Source organism: Hibiscus syriacus, unplaced genomic scaffold (assembly GCF_006381635.1).
Source record: "Hibiscus syriacus cultivar Baekdansim isolate YM2019G1 unplaced genomic scaffold, ASM638163v2 tig00117017_pilon, whole genome shotgun sequence".
Lineage (NCBI taxonomy): Eukaryota > Viridiplantae > Streptophyta > Magnoliopsida > Malvales > Malvaceae > Hibiscus > Hibiscus syriacus.
In genome coordinates this window covers 3,795,935-3,822,126 of record NW_024063526.1, presented here as the reverse complement: position 1 = coordinate 3,822,126, position 26,192 = coordinate 3,795,935, and the positions used below count along the sequence as shown (strand labels likewise).

General features: G+C 34.7%; 2 protein-coding genes and 1 pseudogene across 2 annotated transcripts; 2 read left to right on the top strand and 1 right to left on the bottom strand.

The window, feature by feature from the left end:
• Positions 1-1,169: 1,169 nt before the first annotated feature.
• On the top strand, positions 1,170-3,142 carry LOC120195666 (annotated as a pseudogene).
• An 8,547-nt stretch (positions 3,143-11,689) lies between these two features.
• LOC120195715 (E3 ubiquitin-protein ligase MPSR1-like) lies at positions 11,690-12,294 on the top strand. Its single transcript, XM_039197651.1, has one exon. The coding sequence runs from the start codon at positions 11,782-11,784 to the stop codon at positions 12,226-12,228; it is 447 nt and encodes a 148-aa protein (XP_039053582.1). The 5' UTR covers positions 11,690-11,781; the 3' UTR covers positions 12,229-12,294.
• Positions 12,295-14,517: 2,223 nt separating this feature from the next.
• Positions 14,518-15,789, bottom strand: LOC120195707 (uncharacterized protein At5g19025-like). Its single transcript, XM_039197647.1, has one exon. The coding sequence runs from the start codon at positions 15,466-15,468 to the stop codon at positions 14,755-14,757; it is 714 nt and encodes a 237-aa protein (XP_039053578.1). The 5' UTR covers positions 15,469-15,789; the 3' UTR covers positions 14,518-14,754.
• Positions 15,790-26,192: the final 10,403 nt, after the last annotated feature.

The following is a 26,192-nucleotide window of genomic DNA, read 5'->3' as shown; positions in this document are numbered from 1 at the left end:
CCGGTTTAGTCAACTCGAACAAATTCAACTTATTGACTTTGACTTTAACCGTTAATTTTGACCAAAAAGTTAAAAATTTGGAAGTCATATTTTATGTTTTTCGACGTCTTGAGTCTGAATTTGAAGTCCATTTTTCCAAATTCGAACTCTGTAAGCTATTTTTCAGCATTTTATCTCCCGATTTAATACAATTTTTCATGTTTAAGTTTTGTTTATGATGTAATTGGTTTTGCCATGTATCTGAGACATTATAGGACATGGAATTAAAGTTCGAGAGTGATCAAATGGAGTTAAAATGATCGACTGATGTGGTTCAAAAATCAAGGTAATACTTTACTACCTCTTTGCATGTTTTATGGAACATGTTGATACTGAATAAATGCATGGATGCTTATGATTGGTATAATATGCATATCTGGTTATAAATAGACTCGAACTGAATACGGTTTAGTGATAAATTGGTTAAGACTCGATTGAATTGTATAAAAGAATTGGTAGATTGATAAGAATTAATTTAAGGTTAGTGATTAATAGGCAAAAGAATTATTCTTGAAATCCTTAAACTTTGAATATTATCGTTAAATGTTTTGATGTCGAAAATGTTTAGAAAGGAAATTTTGAAAATACCCTTATGAAGTAAAAAGAAAATGAAATTGACCCGAATAATGGAATTAACCTGATAGAACTACAGATCCACCAACTGAACTCTTGACTGATTTGGAAGACCTGTAAATCGGTTTGAAGACCTAAAAATCAGTTCATATGTCATGATCATGAGAGAGATAGAAATCGGAGAAGATGGGGGAGAATTAGGGAAATTGCAAATAGGGTTAGGGATTTTAATTAAGAGGAGGTTAGGGATTTTAATTAAGGGGAGGGATACTGCCAGTAGTTAAGGAAGTCACACCAACAACACCTGTAAGGGAATCTAACTATTAGAGACAGCTGTATTGACAGCTGGTAAATGGTTGGTACAATGTAAATGTTTTAGGTAGGGCTGAAGGCATGAAATGAATGAATGAATTTTCAGTTTTCTTGAATCCCTTTTCTTCTCTTCTTTAATCTCCATTTCCTCAATTTCCTTCGATTATTCTTCTTCTATCGCAGGGACATAACAATTGGTATTCAGAGCCATCATTTCCTGGCAGCTTGAAGCAAAGAACCAAACCATGGTCGAAACTCCTAATCTTTCTTCAATCCAGCAGCAGATTACAGAACTTACAACTCTGGTGATGCAGGCAACGGATGGCACAAAACTGCCTAAATAGTGGCAGAAGTAGGACAGTAGGTTGAGTATGTTGGAATCCAAAATGGCGTCGCAGTAGAGAGATGTGGAGCACATTTTATAATTGCTGACTGGTAAAGAGTGTGAGCAAAAACATGATGATTTTCAGGTGTTCGATAAATTGCCATCATCAAATATTCAAATTACTACTTATGTTGAGTATTTCAAGCAATATATATCAGAACAATTTCCTGAGGATATTGCTGAGCTTATTTACAGTAGCTATCCATCGAAGGAGCAACGCCTTTTTGATGACGTTTTTGTAACTTTTGTCCTACATCATCCAGAACATGGGTATGCGGTTGTTCTTCCAATAATTTCAGGCATCATTGATGGTACGTTGGTGTATGATAAAAGTACCTCTCCTTTTGCATCATTCATCTCCTTAGTCTGCACAAGTAGTGAGAATGAGTATTCTGAACAATGGGCTCTAACATGTGGAGAGATCTTGCGAATTCTGACTCATTGCAATTGCCCGATATATAAAATAGAACCACAAAATAGTGAACCAGATAGGAAGCCTTTAAGATCTTTGTCTCCTTGGATTACTGATTTATTGCTTGCAGCACCTTTGGGTATCATAAGCGATTACTTCCATTGGTGCAGTGGTGTTATGGGAAAATATACAACTTGGGACCTCAATCCACCTACTACTACTTCTTCTCGTGGATCTGGAAAACATTCTCAGCTCATACCATCAACTCCAAGATGAGCTGTTGTAAATGGTATCGGTGTCATTTTAAGTGTATGTGATGAAGAGGTTGCACGCTATGAGACTGCTAGTTTAACGGCTACTGCAGTCCCTACTCTTCTACTTCCTTCCCCAACAACAGCTTTGGATGAGCATTTAGTTGCTGGGTTACCAGCTCTTGAACCATATGCACGTTTGTTTCATCGGTATTATGCTATTGCAACTCCAGGTGCCACCCAACGATTTCTTCTTTGACTTTTAGAAGCACCACCATGGTGGGCTACAGATGCACTTGATGCTACCGTGCAGTTTGTGGAACTCCTTCGGGCTACTGAAGATTATACAACTGGTATAAGGCTTCCTCAAAATTGGATGCATTTGTATTTTTTGTGGGCAATTGGGACTGCAATGTCTATAAGAGTGGGTATTGCTGCTGATACTGCTGCAACTTTACTTTTTCGCATACTTTCACAGCCTGCATTGTTTTTTCCTCCAATTAGACAAGTTGAGTGAGTATAATTTCAACATGAACCTTCTGGTGGTTATATATCGTGCTATAGAAAACAGATTAAGGTTTCTGCGGTTGAAGAAACTATTAAAGCTACTGCTCAAGGGATCGCGTCAATGCTTTGTACTCATGGACCGGAGATGGAATAAAGAATATGAACCATATGGGAAGTTGTTTATGGCATGATTCCCTTGAGCTCTTCGGCTGTTGATCTTCCATAAATTATTGTTTCAACCTCGTTGTAACCTTCCGTATTATCGTGGAACCTATACATACCACTTTTGAAGGTCCTGGAATACCTTCCATGTGGAAGTCCTTCTGAAGCATGTCTCATGAAGATATTTATGGCGACTGTTGAAGCAATTCTACAGAGAACTTTTTCACCTGAACCCTACAGGGAGCAAACCAGAAAAACAAGATACATCATAAGGTCTGCCTCAAAGAATCTTGTTGTGGCGAAACTTCGTACAATAGTGCATTCCCTCTTTTTGGAATAATGTGCTTCTATAGAGCTTGCTTCATGCCTACTATTTGTTATCTTGACTGTGTGCATTAGCCATGAAGCTCAGTTCAAGGGGAGTAAGATACCAAGAGGTGAAGAAAGTTTTCCTCCTGATGAGGGCATTGAGGAATCATAGGCACAATCTGAAAAGTTGAAAACATAAAATCCAGAAAAGCAAAACAAATTGTTACCAAGTGGGTGCTTACAATGGCAAGGGAATTGCTCGAGAAAGTTCTTGAGAAGCAGAGTTATACGGTCATTGGAAGGCATGATATTGATAAATTGATGCAACTTGATCCTACTAGTGTGTGCTTACCAAATGCACTGGGTCAGTCAAATATGGGAACTATTGTTTCTGATTCAGAACGTATGGAAATTGAATCAGAACTATGTGAACTCCTCTTAAATTTACGTCCTATTAAGCAGGAGAATCTAATTCTTGATGACAATAAACTTGTTTTGATGGCATTCCTGAGTGATTCATTAGAGTATGTTGCGGACTCCATTGAAATACTTGTAAAAGCAACCCCACTAGCAGCATTAAACCATGCGGATGAGTACAGAAAACTAGCAATTGATTGTAGGAAAGTTATGCGTGTTGAGATGCAGTTGGAGACAATTTTCCACTTGCAGGAAATGACATATAAGGAATGCCTAGAAAATCAAGATGCAGATGATCCTAATGATTTCTTTATTTCACTTACTGCGCAGATAACACGCAGGGATGAGGAAATATCACCTTTTGTTGCTGGAGTGAATGAGAAGTACATATTTGATGGAATATGTAGTATTGCAGCAAATGCATCACTTAAGGCTTTGGCCGACATGAAATCGATCAACCTTTTCGGAGTTCAACAGATATGTCGGAATTTAATTGCATTAGAATAGGCCCTCATTGCTATCCCTTCAATTGATAGTGAAGCTATACAACAGAGACTCGATCATGTCCGAACCTATTTTGAACTGTTAAATATGTCATTTGAGGCTCTGCTTGCCTTCATCACCGAGCACAAGCACTTCTTCACCGTGGCAGAGTACTACAATCTTCTAAAAGTACAAGTACCTGGAAGGGAGAAGAAGTACAATCAGCTACAGTGGAATAACTTAATGTTGGAAAACGTCATTGGGGTAAACTATATTGTGCTTAAGGCATAATTGTTAGGTTTTGATACTTGGGGATAAGGATCCTTTCATAGAGGGGGTATTGTCATGATAGAATTAGGGAAATTGAAATAGGGTTAGGATTCATTAGAGAGGTTAGGGATTTTAATTAAGGGGAATGATACTGCCAGCAGTGAAGGAAGTCACGCCAACAACACCCAACAATACCTGCAAGGGAATCTAACTATTAGAGACAGATGTATTGATAGCTGGTAAATGGTTGGTACAATGTAAATATATAAGCAATGTTTTAGGTAGGCCTGAAGGCATGAAATGAATGAATGAATTTTCAGTTTTATTGAATCCCTTTTCTTCTCTTCTTTAATCTCCATTTCCTCAATTTCCTTCGATTATTCTTCTTCTATAGCAGGGACATAACATCATAATCCTCAAAATCAGTAATAACTAAAATAACCCTAAAAAGTCATCCTTGCTCTGATAGACTACTTATTCACTTGATAAATACTCAGTTTGTTCAGAAACATCTTGTTTACTAATTTTAATTCCCGAGGCGATAAAAAATTAGAATTTATGATTTTGGAATAATCACCCGATGATTAAATTACTGGAATATATATGACTGAATTAAAGAAAATGATTGGAATACCTTGAACACTAAGATAATCGATGTAATCTCCAGTAAAAAAATGACCTAACTACCCACATGACCTAGAAATAAGTGAATATTATTTGATAATTATGGAAACACCGAGAAAACCTAAGTGTTATATCACCCTAAAGGTTGTGGAGTACGACTCAAGTACATCAGTCATGTTGGAGACTATTGCAATACATAAATAAAACAAATACCATCGGAATACATACAGTTCCTCAAGATCTATTCAACAATGGTTCTGAAGATGATCATAAATATTCTTGAAGTGCTGAGATTTGTTCAGTGCGAGTTGACTCAATATTCTGATAAATTGACATGAATCATGAATATCGTAAATCATCATTTCACCCTTAGTGGATTAAATTACTAAGAATCCATTAGAGATCAAAGTGTCCGAAATACCAATTATGGCCTAAATAATGGAATCGATCTGGTTATATCTGAAATCTTAATTTATTCTTATATAAAGGTTCCTAAATTATGATGTTTGTTTAGATCCATTAGCATTTAAACCCTTTTTTGTAGGGATCGTGTTTCTAAAATCCAATCAACTTATAGAGACTCATGTTCCCCTTCTTGATAGTTACTACGTTCCTCTAAAAAATAACTGAAGTTTCTAGTGTGTTCCCTATATACTATATGATTATTTTATTTGTCCTCGAATGTAATTTAGCAAATTTATTGATTTATTAAGTCTTTTAATTGTTCAAAATTCAAAATTATTGATTTATTGATTTATTTTTTTGCGAACTATGGCTACATGATATATGCTCTTTGGTTACCTGTTTCCACTAGAAAATATAATTATGTCTGATTTATGGATCATGGAATTTACTATTTATGATATGAACTGATTATTGGGATATTATCTGTGTAGGATTATGGAATACGGAGGTTCAGCTTTGATTAAGCTGGTAATTCCTTATGGACCTAAGGTGACCATGGGTAGGCTCTCATGCCCCAAGGCATTCCCTTATGTTGGCTCTTAGGTTCATTGGGCCTAGGGTAAGTCCTTATGGATGCAATTCTTGGGAATTGCATATGGTGTTCGGGTGGAGTTTATTTATGTGATTTAAATAACTACATTGTAATTTTTACAATATTCTATTGGATCATGATTTTGATATTATAGTTTACTGCTCAATCTGATTTCTACAGGATATTGTATGAAGGTTCAGCTCTTATCAAGTTGGTAATTCCTTATGAACCTAAGGTGACCCTTGGGTAGGCCCATAGGTCTCAAGGTACTCCCTTAGGGTGGCGCTTTTTTTGTGTGCTTCTGGTAAGCCCTTATGGATGTAGTTTTGGGGGACTACATATGGAGTGTTCGGGTGAAGGGTATTAAAATGATTTTAAAATTATGTTTTACTGAAATAAAATATTACTATTTTTAATCTATGATTTTATTTATTTTGGATTTGTAAAAACACACTAGACACCATATTACAATCTTCTGAACCTGATCCTTTGAACTGTAAGCTTCTTGTCTTTTACTTGAAGAAATATCAGTGGAACCTCAATTCATCACGAAAACTTATAGATGCTTGAATCAATAAGAAATTTTTTATGCTTATTATTTATCTGCAAGTATTTCAGCGTCACCTGATAGTTTTCTATTATAGAGCTTCCAAAAGCTCGCTCTATTATTCACCATTTCAGGTTAAAAGATCGATCTAGTGTAGTTATCGACTTCATTAGTAGGAGTTCTTTCGGTTTTGCTTACAGTATGGTACAAGTGTAATTAGTAGGCATATAGGTCACGTTTGATTTTTATATTGAGTCTAAAACTTTTATGATGGGATTCATGAACGAATTATGTTTTATGATTTGAAAGATTTCAACACTTGTATTTTTATATGTTTTAATAAAACTTTTAAAATTTTCTATTATTTTTATTATGAGTCACTCTAGTGGCCCCAATGTGACACCTCAGATCGGTCCAGGTCACCCGTATCGGTCTAAGGGTATTACATTTAGTGGTATAAGAGCTTAGGTTGAGACATCTTTCTGGGTAGACTGGCCGATCAACTGTCATAAGATGTATGGTCAGTAGATGCCCCTAGACTATAATCGTACTTCTCTAAGTAGAAACTTCAAGGTCGAGTTCCTCTCTGTAATAAGTTAAGCTAAGTTTTCTATACGTTAGGGCTCGACCTATGCATAAAAAGAATACCAGTAACGTTTGTCTAAATTCTGTAAAATACCTCACGATTAATGTGAGAGTTACTTATCAGAGAAATTCTGACTAGACTCCAGAAATAAAATTAGAATGCGTTACCGCTCTATGAACCTAACCTCGTAGCTAAGGTCAAATTATTTCCACAATGATAATTCTGTTCAGATTCTTTTATTATGATGAAGGAGAATTCTAACTAGAATGTATATTCAGTTGGTTAAGGATTAGTAGAGGACCCATACTTCTGTAAAAGCTACTTGAAGATATTGAAAAATTGTTGAAAGTTTCACTTCTGTATTTCTGTGACTTGAGTGAATTTTAAGGAAGAAATTATTTTAAGGGGAGGAGAATTGTCACGCCCCAAATTTTATATAAAATACATTTAATTTATTTAATTTAATTAAGGGACCAAAATAGGTAATTTTGCAAAAATATGGGTTAATCTCATAAATTTGGGAATTTTAATAACTTAACCCTGAATTTTCCCATTTTTCTAGTCAATAGAAAATTTTAAAATGAGAAAATATGTAGCTAAGGGGTATTGAACCCCTGACCTCCTGCATGGCCAACTATACCCTTACCAATCAAGCTAGGCAACTATTGTTAATAGGATGTAATAAAATTTTATTTTATATTTTATATAATGGTTGATAACCCATTTTTTTCAACCCCTAGCCTGAACCTGAACCATCCCCAAATTTTCCCTAACCTCATCAACCTTCCTTGATCCGCTTCGTTCTGTCTGTCATCAATGTGCACCGTCACCACCAGCGTGACCGGCGACCTTTCACGACCAAAACCTCTCTATCTCCTTGCCAGGTAGCGTCGTCGATCGTCGTGAATAAAGCCAGAGAAGTTCACCAAAAACCTTTCCTCACTGCTCAGTTTTCCTTCGATTACCGCTGATCTAGCCGTCTTCTTGCCTCACTACCTATGTCGTTAGCTTCCTCGCTGTCGTACGCTCGAAACCATATCGAGATCGTCGTATATTGTTACTTCGTCATTGACCGTCAGTTGGGTAAGGTTTCGAATGTTTTATCGGGTTGATTTAAATTCTTTTGGGCTGAAATTGGACTATTACAGATTAATCTTGCATTATTGAAGCTGTTGGAGTGCTCATCCAACTGACCTAACCTCGTCACCACCGTCCCGCACTGTCACATATCGTCACGTGTACGTGGGGCTCCTTCCTTAGCCTTGGTCCCTTCTAGAACAGTCCAGGTGGATCGAACCTCTCAACCCGGTCTGAATCAGGCCTGTTTGACCTGACTGAGTCAACCCGAACCGGTCAAACTAAGTCAACTCACTAAGTTAACCCGGTTGAGTCAAGTCAAACATATTTAACTCGTTGACTTTGACTTTAACCGTTGGCTTTGACCAAGAAGTCAAAATTTTTTAATAGTCATATTTTATGTTTTTCAACGTCCTAAGTTTGAATCCAAATTCCATTTTGCGAAATTCGAACTCAGTAAGATGTTTTTTGGCATTTTATCTTCCGATTCAATATGAATTTTCACATTTAAGTTATGTTTCTAATGTAATTGGGTTTTCCATGTATCCAAGACATTATGGGACGTGGAATTAAAGTTTAAGAGTGATCGAATGGAGTTAAAATGATCGATGGATGTGGTTCAAAAATCGAGGTAACACTTTACTACCTATTTGTATGCTTTATGGAACATGTTGATACTAGATAAATGAATGGATGTTTATGATTGGTTTATTATGCATGTTTGATTATGAATGGACTCGAACTGAATATGCTTTAAGTGATAAATTGGTTAAGACTCAATTGAATTGCACAAAGGAATTGGTAGATTTATAAGAAATAAATTTAAGGTTAGTGATTAATAGATAAAGGAATTAATCTTGGAATCCTTAAACTTTGAATATCATCATTAAATGTTTTGATGTCGAAAATGTTTGGAAAGTAAATTATGAAAATACCCTTATGAAGTAAAAAGATAACGGAATTGACCCGAATAGTGGAGTTAACCAGATAATTCATTCTTGACCTGATAGAACTACAAATCCGCCAACTGAACTCCTGACTATTTTGAAGACCTATAAATCGGTTGGAAGACCTAAAAATCGGTTGGAAGACCTGAAAATCGGTTCCTAGTCCTCAAGATCAGTAATAATTAAAATAATCCTAAAAAGTCATCCTTTATCTGATAGACTACTTATTCACTTGATAAATACTCGGTTTGTTCAGAAACATCCTGTTTACTGATTTTAATTCCCGAGGCGATAAAAATTTAGAATTTATGATTTTGGAATAATCACCCTATTATTAAATTACTGGAAATGATATATATATATATATATATGATTGAATCAAAGAAAATGATTGGAATACCATGAAATCTTAGATGAATGATGCAATCTCGAGACAAAAATAACCCGACTACCCTTATGACCTAGAAATAAGTGAATTTTATTTGATAATTCTGGAAACACCGAGAAAACCTAAGTATTATATCACCCTTAAAGGTTATGGAGTACGACTCAAGTACGTTGGTCATGTTGGAGACTGTTTCAATACATAAATAAAACAAATACCATCAGAACACGTACAGTTCCTCAAGAACCATTCAATGATTGTTCTAAAAATGATCAGAAATATTCTTGAAGTGCATCGATTTGAGTGGTGACATATATCGCAGTGCTGGAATTTGTTCAGTTTGAGTTGACTCGATATTTTGATAAATCAAAATGAATCTTGAATATCGTAAATTATCGTTTCACCCTTAGTGGATTAAGTTTCTAAGAATCCATCAGAAATCAAAGTGTATGAAATACCCCTGATGGCCTAAATAATGGAATCGCTCTGGTTATATCCAAAATCTTAATTTATTTTGAAGTAAAGGTTCCTAAATACCTTTCTGATACACCTGAAATCCTAAACGGTCCTGGTGCATCAATGTCTGAATGTCTTTTTAGATCCTTTAGCAATTAAACCCCTTTTTAGTAGGGATCTCATTTCTGAAATCCAATCAACTTGCAGAAGCTCGTGTTCCCCTTCCTGATAATTACTAGGTGCCTCTGAAAAATAACTGAAGTTTCTAGTGTGTTCCCTATGTACTATATGATTGTTTTATCTGTCTTTGAATATGATTGACCGAAGTTACTGATTTATTGAGTCTTTTAGCTGTTCGAAATTCTAAATTACTGATTTACTGATTTACTATTTCTGAACTATGGCTACATGATATATGCTCTTTGGTTACCTGTTTCCACTGGAAAATATAATTATACCTGATTTATGGATCATGGAATTTACTATTTATGATATGAACCAATTAATTGGATATTGTTTGGGTAGGATTATGGAGAATGAAGGTTCGGCTTTGATCAAGTTGGTAATTCCTTACGGACCTAAGGTGACCTTGGGTAGCTCTCAAGCCCCAAGGCATTCTCTTAGGTTAACTCCTAGGTCCAATGGGCCTAGGGTATGTCCTTATGGATGCAGTACTTGGGAATTGCATATGGTGACCGGGTGGAGGGCATTTATGTGATTTAAATAACTACATTTTCATCTTTACAATATTCTATTGGATCATGATTTTGATATTATAGTTGTATGGGTAGGAGTCTGGAGTACGAAGGTTCAGCTCTGATCAAGCTAGTAATTCCTTATGGGTCTAAGATGACCCTTAGGTAGACCCACAGGCCCCAAGGTACTCTCTTAGGGTGGCTCTTTTACTGTGCGCTTAGAGTAAGCCCTTATGGATGTAGTTTTGGGGGACTACATATGGAGTGTTCAGGTGAAAGGTATTAGAGTGATTTTAAAAATTTGTTTTACTGAGATAAAATACTACTATTTTTAATCTATTATTTTATTTATTCTGGATTTGTGGGAACACACTAGACACTCTATTCCAATCTTCTGAACCTGGTCCTCTGAACTTTTCCTCTGAATTGTAAGCTTCATGTCTTTTACTTGAAGAAATATCAGTGGAACCTCAGCTCATCACGAAAACATGTAGATGCCTGAATCAATAAGAAAAAGTTTATGCTTTTTATTTATTTGCATGTCCTTCAACATCACATGATAGTTCTGTATTACTGAGCTTCCCAAAGCTCACTCTGTTATTCACTATTTCAGATTAAAAGATCGATCCAGTGCATCTATCGACTTTAGTAATTGGAATTCTTTCGGCTTTGTTTTGAGTATGGTACAAGTGTAATTAGGGGGCATGTAGGTAACGTTTGATTTTTATATTGAGTTTGAAATTTTTATGATGGGATGCATGAACGAATTATGTTTTACGATTTGAAAATTTTCTACATTTCTATTTTTATATATTTTAATAAAACTTTTAAATTTTTCTGTTATTTTTATTGTGGGTCGCTCTATTGACTTTAATGTGACACCTCGACTCATATTAGGTCACATATATCGATATGAGGGTGTTACATTTAGTGAAAGAGATAGAAAGAAATGTTAGACACCAAATTAAAACGAAATAAACGTTAGGCACCAAGCTGGAACAAAATAATTTCTTATTTTCAGAAATTATTTTTTAATATTAGAAAATATGTCAGGTGGCATTTTTAATGGGTTAATGGATAAACTTAATAGTCCATCACGGCTGGCCATATTAAATCACAGAATTAAACGTTAGACACTAAATTGAAACAAAGTAAAAAATAGATACTAAACTGAAAATACAGCCATGAACCCCTTTTATATATTTAAGCCATTAAATAAAAGGTGAAAACGAGTTTTTTAATCCTGTAAAATATATTCTTCACCATCGTCCGAGTATATACAAAATCTTGGATTTTCATTTCATTATCAATAAGTTGTATTGTTTTCCGTTTTCCGATCTCCCGACAATGGCGGAAAGTCCGAGCGTTACCCAAGAGCCTTCCGGGAGCGGTGGCAGCGTGAGCAACGGGGAAGACAACAATCGAGGGCGAGTCCCCGCTTCGAAGGCTTCAATCGAAGCGATGCGGAGGATGAAAGTGGAAGGGGGCGGCGATTGTTCCATCTGTTTGGAGGAGTTTAAAGAGGATGAAGAAGACAGCGAGATGCCATGCAAGCATGTGTTTCATTCGGGTTGTGTGGAGAAGTGGCTGCAGATGAATGGGTCGTGCCCGATTTGTCGGTTTTTGATGCCGCCTGAGGAAGGCGCTAGTAGTGGTTTGGGATCGGGAGGTGGGCAGATTGATCCACAATTGAGACAGATGCTGTTGAGAGTATCAAGCTTGGCTAATTCCATCGGTTGGATGGTTTCGGGTCGGACTCAAGTTGATGATGACGATTCTTTAGCTCAAGACTGAAGCCTCCAAATGTTTGAAGTTGTTGAGATTGTGATGTTTTAGTATTTCATCTCTTTTGTTTACATTGAATGAGTGAAGTTCCAAATCACTTTTTCTCAATAATCTATACCATCTCCTAAACCAGTCCTTAGATCAAGATGATGCCACCATGTTTCCTTTAAAAGAATGTATGAACTATAATAAATAATTTTGGATACACAGAATTTTATGTTGTGTGATAAATTTTATGAATCAATTTATAAAATTTTAGAAAATAAAAGTAGTAAATTATCAATGGATAATACATGGGGATTTGAAAATTTTAACCGACAATGAACGCGATCCAACAGCTTTGGCTTTGAATTGAATTGTTACACCATGAATTATGCTCTGTATAAGATCAAGTTAATCATATGAACAGTTTTGGTATTTATGCTCTCACTGAACTTGGTATATCATGAATTGAGTTGTTATACCACACATTTCTTGAATCAAAGCTGCACTCTATTCTATCAAAAGTATAGGACTCGTATCTAAAAAAAATTCTATATTATTTAGGTCAAAAATTGATATGTAATCCATATACCAAGTTAAAAATTAAAATCCTTTTGTATCATTCATTGAAAATTATTAAAAAAAAAATTTATGATTTTTGTCCATCAAAAAAATTGTCATATACACTTTGACCAATTATGTATTGGCACTCCTAGTTCAGTTCTTCCAGCTCCATTTGCTCCACTCAACCTTCACCAATTCAACAACTTTTAGCACAGTTCTGGTGCAAAAGGAGAAGACAGAGAGAGAGTAAAAATTGGAAGCATTGGAAGCAGAATCTACAATTGTTCAAGAGGAAAGTACTCTACAAATAAATAAAGAAATAAGCTGTGTTACACAGAAGGTATACGTCCAACCCTGAAATGTTCAAATTTCTTCAAGGTTTCTCCATGTTTTTCAGATTATCATACGTTCATATCCATATCCGGTTATGAGTTGATCGAGGGTATTTCTAGAAAAATAATCAGAACGATACAGGAAATAAGCATCGAATATTTACCTTTCCTAGAAGATTAGAGGATTTACAACATTGTATTTGGGTGCTTTGATATAAATGTAAAGCTTCACATTTTCAGTTGCTTCTATAACCTATGCGACTTGAACTCAAATGGTCAAATACTTTCTTAAAGGCTTTCATGTAGATAATTCCTAATACCATGTGACAGTTCTATAACTAATTTAGCAGAGACTATTAACTCTTTTAAACATAAAAGGAAAAGATAAAAGCAACACATAAATTCATGAGGTTGAACTGAATTTAAACTGGGAAACAGCAAAATCGGTTTATTCTCTAATGCTAACAGCTTAAATTGATGAAAACCGGCTGGACTGCAGAGTAATAATTGTGATGAACCATAAAAAGGGAAGAAATGAAATTACCTTAGCTATATTTTTGCATGCTGTTCATCTCACCTATTCTTCCTTTAACAGGATATGCTTGAAACAAGGAAAAGGCACTTTAAGTACTAACGGGAAAAGCTTCAACAACAAGACAAAAGAAAACGTATGCAAATATAACAATTGGCTTTGTTACACCGTGGTCTATCATTGGAGATGTAGTAATTCACACAAAAAGAATGCAAGATTGAGAACTAAAGAGTATCAAACCATAAGAGTAAAGTTACTCCACTCATGCAATAAGATACTCATGGATTCAAATTTCAATCAAGTTAAAAAATAATATATTCTACAATAGAACATGAAGATTCAGTTGAGAATACTATGGTCAGAAGACTAGAAGATCTACACACGAGATTCTTAACGAACTGTATGAGCAATAACACTCATTAGACCACGTTACCGTTATTTGTAATGTGCTAATATGAAGCTGAGACTGCAGGTAACGCTGTTGGGTAAAACAGATGAAGAAAGATTTACAAAACTTTGCAGTTAAGCCCTTAAGTACACCCAAGTCTGAGTCTTCATTTTCACTGATTCATTTACCATGAGAGAGCCAATCCCGGACCTCGTTCTTCTTGCGCGACCCTATTTTTGCAAGATTGACTCATACATCAAACTCAAACTAGGGACTTGGATAATGCTTATTGCCTGCCCATCCATCAAGGATTATATCCGACAAGCTCAACTTAGAACTCCTTATCGGACTCCTACAATCTGTATCACGGTCAAATAGTTTTCATAACACATTACCAATCAAACAGCCCAAGAAAAGCATGACAATCTAATACCTGACAGGTTTCAAATTTCAGTGATCTATAACTACATAAAAATAAATTCTAGATCTAATAACAGAACGCATAAGCTTTAGAACATAATTTTCAGTAAAATAGCAATAAAATAAACGGAAGAAAGGGTTATTATATTCCCCCTAATAACTGAATGTATATATATAATCCATACAACTTATTGCTATAAGAAGCTTATTTAAAGACAACGTAGTATCAGATTAAACTAACTTGAGAAGGCACTCCTTTCTGCATTATGGCCACTTCTATGTTGCTTTAATTCCTCTATCTATGGTATCCTGAAATCCTATTTCTTGATCTTCCTTTTCTTCTTGGGCCCCGGAACCTCCAATCTGCCAACCGAACATCCACATTTAGCTCGAAAAACGATCACTGCTCTTCCATTAACCGGTGCCATCCTCTTTAACTCAGCTTCCAATTCCTTATTACGGTTGTGCAGCAATTCTAAAAGTCCTCTAGTAACACCATCTTTAAGCGTAGTGCTTGAATTCTTAACACACTCTTCAGTTTCCATCTGAATATCGAATTCGGTCGCCTTACTGAGCCCTTTACAGTGAGGTTTGCCACATTTCCTAGTTGTACAGAGCAGCAAAATCGAAGCAGCTATTGCTGAACAAGAAAAACCAAGTCCTATAGATCCATATATCATCGGAGAAATCATCATTTCATCTTTAACCAAATAAAAGGCAGCTTCAATGGACTCAAACAATATCAAAGATATGGATTTTATAGTCGGAAACAATAAGAATCCAAAAGCCGCAATCACAGCAATTAAGAAAACAACATCAATGGCAGCATATCTTGATCTATCACAAGATGGGATTTTCAAACAACTTGGAGGATTGGATACCTTCTGTTTCTTATAAAAATTGGCCCTTGATGATGACGATTTGGATGATTTGGGGTTCATCATGAAATCACTTGAATTCCCAGAATTTGCCATAGGAGAAGCCTGGTCAACCGAGTTGCAGACCGAGATTGATCTATGCAAATAGACCATTTCAAATCAAACCCAGAAATCGAACTCCAGAAACAAAGAGAACCCAATCAACAAAAATTGAAACCCTTATCAATTTTCCTTCATCCCTAAACTCCAAATCCAGACCAAACCCGCCTAGCAAAGAAATCAAAAAGAAAATAACTTTATTATCTCCACCTGAAAATCAGGTGCTCCTTCAATTAGTATGCAAATGTTTAAATCCCTTAAAGAAAACAACAGTCGGAAATTTTCAATCCCAAATTGAGATTTGAGATTGAGTTATCAAGAGCTATAGAAATATAACTGAAATAATCTAAGGCCGGCTATTGGAAGACGAGGAGAGAGAAAGGGGACAAAGGAAAGTCCATTTTTTCTAAAATTATTTATTTTATCACAAAACTTGTTGATCTAACATACAACGCTGTGCTTTTGGTGAAGATCAGATGCCTTTAAAGAAAAAGAAAGAAAATTGCTGGGCTGTTGATAATTGGAATGGCTTGAAATTAGGTTATTTTCAAGTGTTTTCAAGGTTTTTTTTCCCAATACCCAGTGAGTAAATTATTTGGGCCAATAAGTCTAACACTGATTTTAATTTGGGATATACGGTCTTTTCTACGGTAAAAGATAAATTTGTCAAGTTGATGTGATGAGTCCACTTAAAAAAATTTTTTTATTGATCTCAGGTATGTGAGTCCTATGTGTGACAATATTTTAATATTTTCACGGAGACTCTTCACGTCGAGATGAGATTTCATTAAATAATTTAAAGGAAGAAAAAATTATAAAAAATCAGATAAATTCGTCACGTCGAAATGATGAGTTTGTTTTGAATTTAAAAAAAATATTCGTTGTAGTCGTTGCACAACAAGTAGCTGCAACGATCAGCATGAAATTCGTCACCTCGAGATGATGAGTTTGAAGGGATTTTTGGAAAAAAAAATAGTTATTTACAATCGTTAGTTTTGGGGTTATAAATAAAGTTTTAGGTTTTTTATAGTGTTTTCTTAAGAAAAAATTGAGAGAAATTCAAATATTTTGAAAATTTCTGAAAATATCTAACCCGCAAAGAAATGCTACGTCGACTGTTGTCTATATTTCTTCCCTCGAGCTCGGTCCAAAAGAAGAATGGAGCTTTCGTTAACAAGGAATGACTCTTAGAGATCGACATTTGTGGATTATTATATATTTGCAACAATTCGAGTTTTATCCAACGATATTTTTGCGTGGTTTTAAGGTGAACCCGACATTGTTTACAACTCTGATAGAACGTTGGAGGCCTGAGACGATTACTTTCCATTTTTCGAGTGGTGAAGTGACAATTACGTTGGAAGATATCGCTTACCAACTCGGTGTTCCGGTCAATGGTGCAGTAGTAGTAAAACACAACAATTTCGACTTATTCATAACTGTTTGCCAAGTTTTGAGAAAGCTGTCACCATCAGAAGTCTTAGATGGATATCAGATACAAATCACTTGGTTGGAGTCTAAATTTCATGTGATGGACGACTCTACCGAGGTAGAAGTAATTTTTACAACCCGAACGTATTTGTGTTAATTCATTGAAGGGATATTGTTACCGGATAAATCTAGTAATTTGGCGCACATTCAGTATCTTTCTTATACCTTGAACTTTGCAAGACTACAATCGTGGTCAAAAATCATATGTAGTGGGTTGTCTAGTCTTGCTACAATCATTGGTGTAATACCAGTTTCTATTTTTTTAAGTCAATTACACCAATCCCGGTTAGTTTTCCCTCTTTGTAAGGTAATTTTTTAACATTGTTTTTTAATAAATTTTAAAATTTATTTCTTTTTAAAATTTTAAATTTTTATTTTTATATTATTTAGATGATGACATAAAATTATCGAGACCAAGTTGTCAGGTACAACTTGTTGAGATTACTAATCAATATCACTGGTCGACACGAGGTAAATATTAATTTTTGGGTATTACTAAAATTTAATTAAATTTTTTCACTTTATTTATACTAACTTTTATTATTAATGTTTACAGTTTTCTTGGATCCGGTATTATGGCAATGAGATCTCCCAGGTAAGGTCAGAGTTGTGGTGTCCCGTTACGCCTCTACTACACTTTGTGATTGTTGAGATTCACGCTGCATATAGAGTGTTATGATAATTTGGGTCTCATCAACTGATTCCTACGCAAATAGTAGATATAGACGTGCTCCATAGAATTGATATGTATGGGAAGCATAAAGATAATAGGCTGAGGAAGCATGATGTCTACATTGAGCAATGGAATCAGAGTCATTTATCAATCCCTATGCATTACGAGGTTACACCCGTTGAACTTGATTTTTGACATTTCTCCCTACCTCTGAAATTATGAAGACAATAAGAAACCATAATTATCGACTTCGGAAAAGAGGGAAGTATGGGAACAAGTAAAAACCAAATTTACAAAAGACAAGAGCTCATCATCATCTTCGTCTTCTGCTTCTGCTTCTTTTGATTTTTTGCATCTCGGACTAGTTTTGGAGACTCAGCTGAATTAGGTTGGAGGTTCATGGGATACAATGCAAAGCACTCAAGCATATTTGACTGAGGGTGAATGGGATCATGTTATAAATGGTTAACAACATAACCAAGTCGAGTCAATGAAGGCAATGATGACGTCAAATATATCATATGCCCACCACGTATTTCGAAGGTGCATCTCAAAGTGGAGTAATGTTCAGAACACCTCCTCTTTAAGAAGCAAACGAAGATAGAGATGGAGACGATCAAGGCAGACGACCCCAACATACTCGACGAGCCCCGTGCCATTTTCATTCAACCACTCCTCGGCATCGTCAAGAACTACGAAAGTATAAATAAATTTTATTATGCATTGTTTTATTTTGTAATAAAATCATTTGTATTTATTTAAGGTTTTTTTAATATTATTTTTATAATATTTTTTAAATTATATCTGAAAAACTCTTCACGTCGATATGACGAGTTTCGACGGTTAATTTTTATTTAAATTTCAAACTTTGACCATTGCGCAACAAATATATTTTTTAAATTCAAGGCAAACCCGTCACCTCGACGTGGCGAGTTTGTATGTTTTTTATATTTTTTTCTTTAAATTATTTAATGAATATAAAATTAAAATTTTGAATTCTCAATCCTTGTGAAAACATTAAAATATTGGTCCACATAGGGCCCACATACCGAAGATCAATAAAAAATATTTTCAAGCGAACTCATCACGTCGACGTGACGAGTTTTTCCTTTACTGTAGAAAATACTGTATATCCCAAATTAAAATCCTTGTTGGCCTATTAGGCCAAATAATTTACCCGCTTGGGGTATTGGGCCAAAAAAACATGTCTTCAATCATGTGTTCATGGTTTTATGGGTTATTCTTTGGGTTTCATTTCATTTTCCCTTATTTTTAGTATAAACTACACGTTTAGTATCTCAACTATTTGTTATTCAATTGATTTTTCCCAAAATCATATCTAACATTATATTTTGGTTTTGTTTTGATCATTCGTCCTTAAAAAGTTAACGGTGATGTTTACGTCTAGAGGTTCGTGACAAGCATTGAAATCGCCAAATAAAAATACTTTAATATCAAATAAATAATGAAAGTAGTATAGAGAAGTAGAGTTATATCGATAGGGACTAAGGAAGTGATTAATCTACTTTTTTCGATCTTTTGTTTTTTATTGAAATAATAAAAATGAAGAATTTGGAATTGATGTAAATAAATAAAATAAGTAAAAATAAAGTAATAAGTGAATGATTAAAATAATTGAAGTATTCAATTGAGATGGTATATCCTTAAACTTTGCTTAGTATTAATTTCGATCAATCATTGAAATAAATTTTCATCTTTTGGATGCATGCTAGTAACAATCAATGGAGCCTACCCTCACAACTAACTTTTCTCTTCGATTAACCGAAATTTTTAAGCTTATCTATGAAATTCAATCCTGACTAGTCTACCCACGTCTACACCATTATATCCAAAATAGCTTTGAGTTTTAAAAGAGCTCTACACGAGTTATAACATCTCACAAAGAATTCAACTCGATCTTGGTTCCCCTTAATAGTATGCTGCTAAGGTTATTCACAATAAATCAAACTACAACCAACCAATTCGTTTTCTCAACCATAAGCCAATACTACCTTCAAACCAACATCGACTTTTTGATATGAAGGTGTTATAACTTTAAGGGAATGGTTGATTTCCACTCCTAGTGTTTAAAGAACCGAAGAATACTACCTGAAGTTATGAAGAATAAAACTCAGTTCTCATGATTTAGAATTGAGCTTCGTAAAACTTAATTTTGATCAATCATTGAAATAAATTTTCATCTTTTGGATGCACGCTAATAACAATCAACGGAGCCTACCCTCGCAACTAACTTTTCTCTTCGATTAACCAAAATTTTCAAGCTTATCTATGAAATTCAATCCTTACTAGTCTACCCACGTCTACACCATTATATCCAAAATAGCTTTGAGTTTTAAAAGAGCTCTACACGAGTTATAACATCTCATAAAGAATTCAACTCTATCTTGGTTCCCCTTAATAATCTACTGCTAAGGTTATTCACAATAAATCAAACTACAACCAACCAATTTGTTTTCTCAACCATAAGCCAAAACTACCTTCAAACCAACATCGACTTTTTGATATGAAGGTGTTATAACTTTAAGGGAATGGTTGATTTCCACTCCTAGTGTTTAAAGAACCGAAGAATACTACCCGAAGTTATGAAGAATAAAACTCAATTCTCATGATTTAGAATTGAGCTTCGTAAAACTTAATTTCGATCAATCATTGAAATAGATTTTCATCTTTTGGATGCACACTAATAACAATCAACGGAGCCTACCCTCGCAACTAACTTTTCTCTTCGATTAACCGAAATTTTCAAGCTTATCTATGAAATTCAATCTTGACTAGTCTATCCACGTCTACACCATTATATCCAAAATAGCTTTGAGTTTTAAAAGATCTCTACACGAGTTATAACATCTCACAAAGAATTCAACTCGATCTTGGTTCCCCTTAATAGTCTGCTGCTAAGGTTATTCACAATAAATCAAACTACAACCAACCAATTCGTTTTCTCAACCATAAGCCAAAACTACCTTCAAACCAACATCGACTTTTTGATATGAAGGTGTTATAACTTTAAGGGAATGGTTGATTTCCACTCCTAGTTTTTAAAGAACCGAAGAATACTACCCGAATTTATGAAGAATAAAACTCAATTCTCATGATTTAGAATTGAGCTTCGTAAAACTTTAGGCTAAGTGGAGTTAGCTAAGCATGGATTGAATCATTGTTAGCAATTTGGTAGGAAAAATAAATAAAGAAGAAAAGTAAAAGATAGAAAATACTTCTATAGAAATAACCAAAGAAATACAAATTTCAATATGAGTTCAATTGTTGATCCTAAGGGACATTTATACATGAGAGTTCTAAGTAAACAAAAAAACCCAATTCCTAAACAAAATATAATAATAAAGATAAAATATTTAAACTAAATATCTTAAAATTAAAAATCAAGGTTTATCAAAAAAAAGATAAAGATAATTTATTTAAAACTAGTGACTCAGTTTGAACTCTACTTTATCTTCTAAATAACCTCCAATTATCTCTCAATCATTTATCTTCCATAAACTCTTGAATTTGTCTTTGAGATAATGTGGGACCACCTTTTAAAAGTTGTTGATTATATCATCATCATTTGGTATGTCAAGATAAAAACACATCGTGCCCCTGGTCTTGCTCATGACTCCAGCCATGACTAAAAACCTACAGATTCTGCCTTTTCACTACTAGTTTTAGTTGATTAATTCCAATGAAGTCCCTAAATGAAAACAAGCCAAAAAAATAAATCAGTAATATTCAATCAAATATGATAAGTAAATAACAAAAAAAAATATGTAATATTCAACACTAATCGAATTCTCCCTCACATATTCAATTCCTGTCCTCAAGCATATCTCAATTCAACATACTAGCTTTTCCATCTACCTTCCATCATCTCGTTTACATCTTAGAATACCAACAAAGTCAAGGTCACATCAAATATTTGAACTAAAATAACAATCAAGTGGAAGAGCATGAATAGGATAAATTTATAACTAAATCAAAACATCCCATTATTTCATCAATTTCAAATGCAACAAGACTTAACACTCTCACATGGTTTCATTCAATTTTCTCAAAGTTTTTAGGATGCATTCAACTCTCAAAGTTAAAACATAACATGTTATTACCATATGCTTGCAAATGAATCAAATCTCCACCATTATATATGAATATGATGCAAAACTCAAAGGGTCTTAACAAAGGTTGTAACGAGGCTTAGGTAAGGCTATAAAAAAGACAAATATAAAGGTTCAAGATAATCAATACAAGAGATATTAAAGCACATGATATTAATTCCATAAAAAAATTAAACATATAACCAAACTCAACCAATCACTAAAGAATTCCACATAATCAACATCCAAAAAACAAACTTCAATATTTTTTTTCTTTTTCTTTTTTTTCTTTTTTCCTTTTTTTCCTTTTTTCGAATGTTTTTCACTTTTCTTATTCTTTTTTGTGTGGAACAATAGTTTTCTCTTACCTTGACAATGGTTGACAATGGTAGTAAAAGAGGGGATAAAAATAAAAGTTTCGGGTTAAGACGTGGTTAAACAAAGAAAAAATAGGCTCAAAGTAGCTCATTAAGGGGGAAAACATATAGGTAGGTTTTTTTTAAGGTACGAGAAATGAGTTAATTCTAATTACCCTTATCATTTTAAAACATCAATTCAAAATTTGGCTTCAACATGAATTAACAAGCAAATTCTAGAATCAATATGCTAAGTTCGACACACTCATGAGAAGAAAAAATAGCAAAAATATGAGGAATTGCTCTTAAGGCTTAAAATTTTACCAAAATGTGTAAGATGTATCAACTCAAGTGTATTTTCAACAAATGAGCTCATGACATGTCATCATATATTTGCAAGAAAAACATTAGTCATATTATCCACTTTTATGTATCACAACTCAAATAAAGATGTATATGAAACTTTCAAGGTATTTAAAGACGTTCAACAAAGAATCAAGATTTTAATGGAAAAATCAGCATATATGAACTAAAACATACCAAAATTCAGCACATGAAAAAGCAAGGAAAAATTGTATTTCACACCTCACTTAAAGTGTATGGTCCCAATATAAATTAAAAAGGAAAGCAAAAAAGTGAGAAGAGGTAGAATACTCCTCATGTCTAATGTTGGCCTCGCGCTTGGGGATGGTTGTTGTGCCTAAGGAAATGTAATGCGATCGATCTTAAATTAAATTATGGCAATTGGGACTGTTCAAAAGACAAACCATCGGAGGATGTATCAACGTTAAAATTCCCTACCAAGTTAAAGTCAGGGTGGTACATCAGTAATGAAATAATAAAAGTAGGCTCATTATTTACTTCCTCAAAATGTTCATGTTTGAAAGTAAGCATAGAGTGCGGCAGAGTGAAATCTCGATTTGGATGACGGTTACGGCATGGTGATAGACTAATGTATAGAGTGTTGCTCATTTCAGAGGTTTCTTGCGTATCATGGTGGTTGTGTAGGAGTGGGAAGAGGCAATGAGAATGGTTGATGGTGTTATGCAGTAGTGGAGAGGGACGTGCATTGGCTTTAGAGATGCAGCCGCGAAGATTGGAATGAAAAGAAAGAATAGAGATGGTGCAGCTATTAGGATTTTGTGAAAAAAAGAATACTCTATTGCGAGTTCCGGTATATGTATCCAAACCATCATGGAAGATATACTTGCTTTTGCTATTGAAAAGTTCAGACGCCATTTTTTCATTGCAACATAATGATCCAATATTTTTCACGGCCCTCCAATTAGACTTTTAGTCTGTCTTCCATACTTTGGAATTTTATAGCATAATACTAATTATCCAAATCAATGCAACCAAACTCACCATCCAGTTTTCATAGGGCTGATATCTTATTCTCTAACAACTTATAAACGATTGTTTTCCCCAAGATCTTGATATTCAGTGTTTTCCTCAATGACTCTTTAATTCTCTTCTTTGTTTCGGTCGGGATCCTGACTATTAGAATATCGTCACTTTTTCTTCTTCTTCTTTATTGGAATATATCTCTTTCTTCCACTACTCTAGTCGAGTTTTATTCCAATTTCGTTGCGATTTATTCCAAATTCGTTGCGATAGTCCAAGGTCGCGTTGCGATTTATTCCAAGTTCGTTGCGATAGTCGAAGTTCGCGTTGCGATTTATTCCAAATTCGTTGCGATAGTCCAAGTTCGCGTTGCGATTTATTCCAAGTTCGTTGCGATAGTCGAAGTTCGCGTTGCGATTTATTCCAAATTCGTTGCGATAGTCCAAGTTCGTGTTGCGATTTATTCCAAATTCGTTGCGATAGTCCAAAATCGCAATGACGGTATTGCATTTGTTTCTTAAGAATTTTCTCTAAAAAGATAGTATTCGCGCGGACGTGTCGAAGACACGTATTACCACGACCACGACCACGACCACGACTACGAGACGGGACGGCGGCGGCGGCGGCGTGCGAGAGTCCCCCTTGTTCTCTATCACTCAACAAGGAAGTGGGAAAGCCAAGCCTTAAATACCATTCCCAATAGTGTTTCCAATACTATGTATGATTGAGCATTACCAACACTTGTTCCCAATACTATGTGGGATTGAGCCTTAAATAGTGATATTATTTTTGAATGTTTTGCTTAAAATTGCAATAATCGCGATTGATTGTAGATTGACTTTTAATTATGACATATTTAATCGTATAATACTAATGCAATGGTTGTGATTTTGTTTTAAGGTGCATGATTGTTAATTGTTTCCTGAATAATCACATTGTATTGGAAACAAGTGTTGGTAATGCTCAATCCCACACAGTATTGGAAATACTATTGGGAATGATATTTAAGGTTTGGCTTTCCCACTTCCTTGTTGAGTGATAGAGAACAAGGGGGACTCTCGCGCGCTGCCGCCGTCTCATCTCGTCTCGTCTCGTCTCTGGTAATACGTGTCTTCGACACGTCCGCACGAATACTATCTTTTTAGAGAAAATCGCAACACGAACTTCGACTATCGCAATGCGAACTTGGACTATCGCAATGCGAATATGTAAATCGCAATGCGATAGTCGAAGTTCGCGTTGCGATAGTCGAATTTGGAAAATCGCAACGTGAACTTCGACTATCGCATTGCGATAGTCCAAGTTCGCATTGCGATAGTCGAAGTTCGCGTTGCGAATCTGGAAACTAATTTGCGATACCGGAGATCGCGTTGCGAATTATCGATCGCATTGCGATTTAGTTGGTCATTTTGGTAAATCCAAAAAAATTTGGTTAAAATCGTATATTATAAGTCATTTTTGGTCATTGAGGTTATTTTCTCTTAAATATATATCCATTTAGAAAAAAATTGAAAAAGTAGGTTTGTAGCCGTTGGACTCGTCATGTTAGCGTGACAAGTTCCAATGGTCATTTTGAAAAAATTTCACTAGAAATAGGAGTTGAGTGAGTTGATAGAGTTATATAAGAACCAAATCATGCATTTGTGGAAAGAATATTTCAAAAACTTTCCGAAAGATCATTTTGGGTTTGATTACTCTAACATTGATGATTAGGATTCAAGCTCACATTCATATGAGGAATGGGTAAAATAGTTGATAAAGTCGAATATTGATCAACATAAGAAGAAGAAGAAGAAGAATGAAGACTTACCAAACCGACATAGCAAACGAATTATCGAGAAGAATGAAAACAGAAAAATAATAATGTAAAAATTGAGAGGAAAAAGAAGAGGAAAAATTGTTTATTTTGTTGAAAAAATGTTTTATATATATATATGAATTAGAGTTTAGTTAAACATTATTTATGATTAGTTTGCAATTATATCTGAAAAGTAAAAAATAAAGATGGTTCTTGATATTGTTAAATTATCCAAAACAAGTACAACAGACAACATAGGAATACAATTACGAAGGTTTTATCGGCCCAATTGATATTTTGGAAGATGTGGACAGTGCTTCATGTTAAGGCCTTCACCTCTGCAGTGGACAAAAAGTTTTAGCAGACCTTGCTCTCGTTGAGGATCATCCATATCAGTATGAATTCTATAGACACCCATTTTTTTATTGGGATTAAAATATATATTGTAAACACCCGTTTTTGTCCGGGCCAAAAATATTAAATTATTATTATTATTATTAATTAGTTTATTTATATTTTGTACATACCCAAAAAATAAAGCCCAACAGATTATAAATCCAAGCAGCCCATGAAGCAGATGGAGACCCGATCCAAACTAGTAACCCAAAATCTGACCCAACTTGAAACCCTAAACAAATTAAGGTTTCAACACATCATCTGTCGCTCCACCGTCAGAGTCAATTTGCACAAATCATCCACAGTGACAGATCACCTGCTTCAATCAAACAAAGTCAAGCAAATTAATTATACTACCTAAACCTGTCATTTTCATACCAACTGCAAAGAAAATCCAGATGCAGCCATGGAGATTTGGTGAAGAGATCAATGATAAATTAAGGGCATTCGAACAGATACGGGGGGCCGAAAAATTCAGCTTGGGGTGTCGACAAGAAAAAATGGATTCAAAGAGAAAAATCTTCACTGTTGTTTAGAGAGGAGCAATAAATACGAAAAAGTGTGTGTAAAAAGGATTCTTGCTTACCCCATGTTCAAGTGTCGAGATATGT

What these genes read in the sequence shown, in the direction of transcription:
- LOC120195715 (XM_039197651.1), top strand. Translation starts at nt 11,782, where the DNA reads ATGGCGGAAAGTCCGAGCGTTACCCAAGAGCCTTCCGGGAGCGGTGGC.
- LOC120195707 (XM_039197647.1), bottom strand. Translation starts at nt 15,468, where the DNA reads ATGGTCTATTTGCATAGATCAATCTCGGTCTGCAACTCGGTTGACCAG.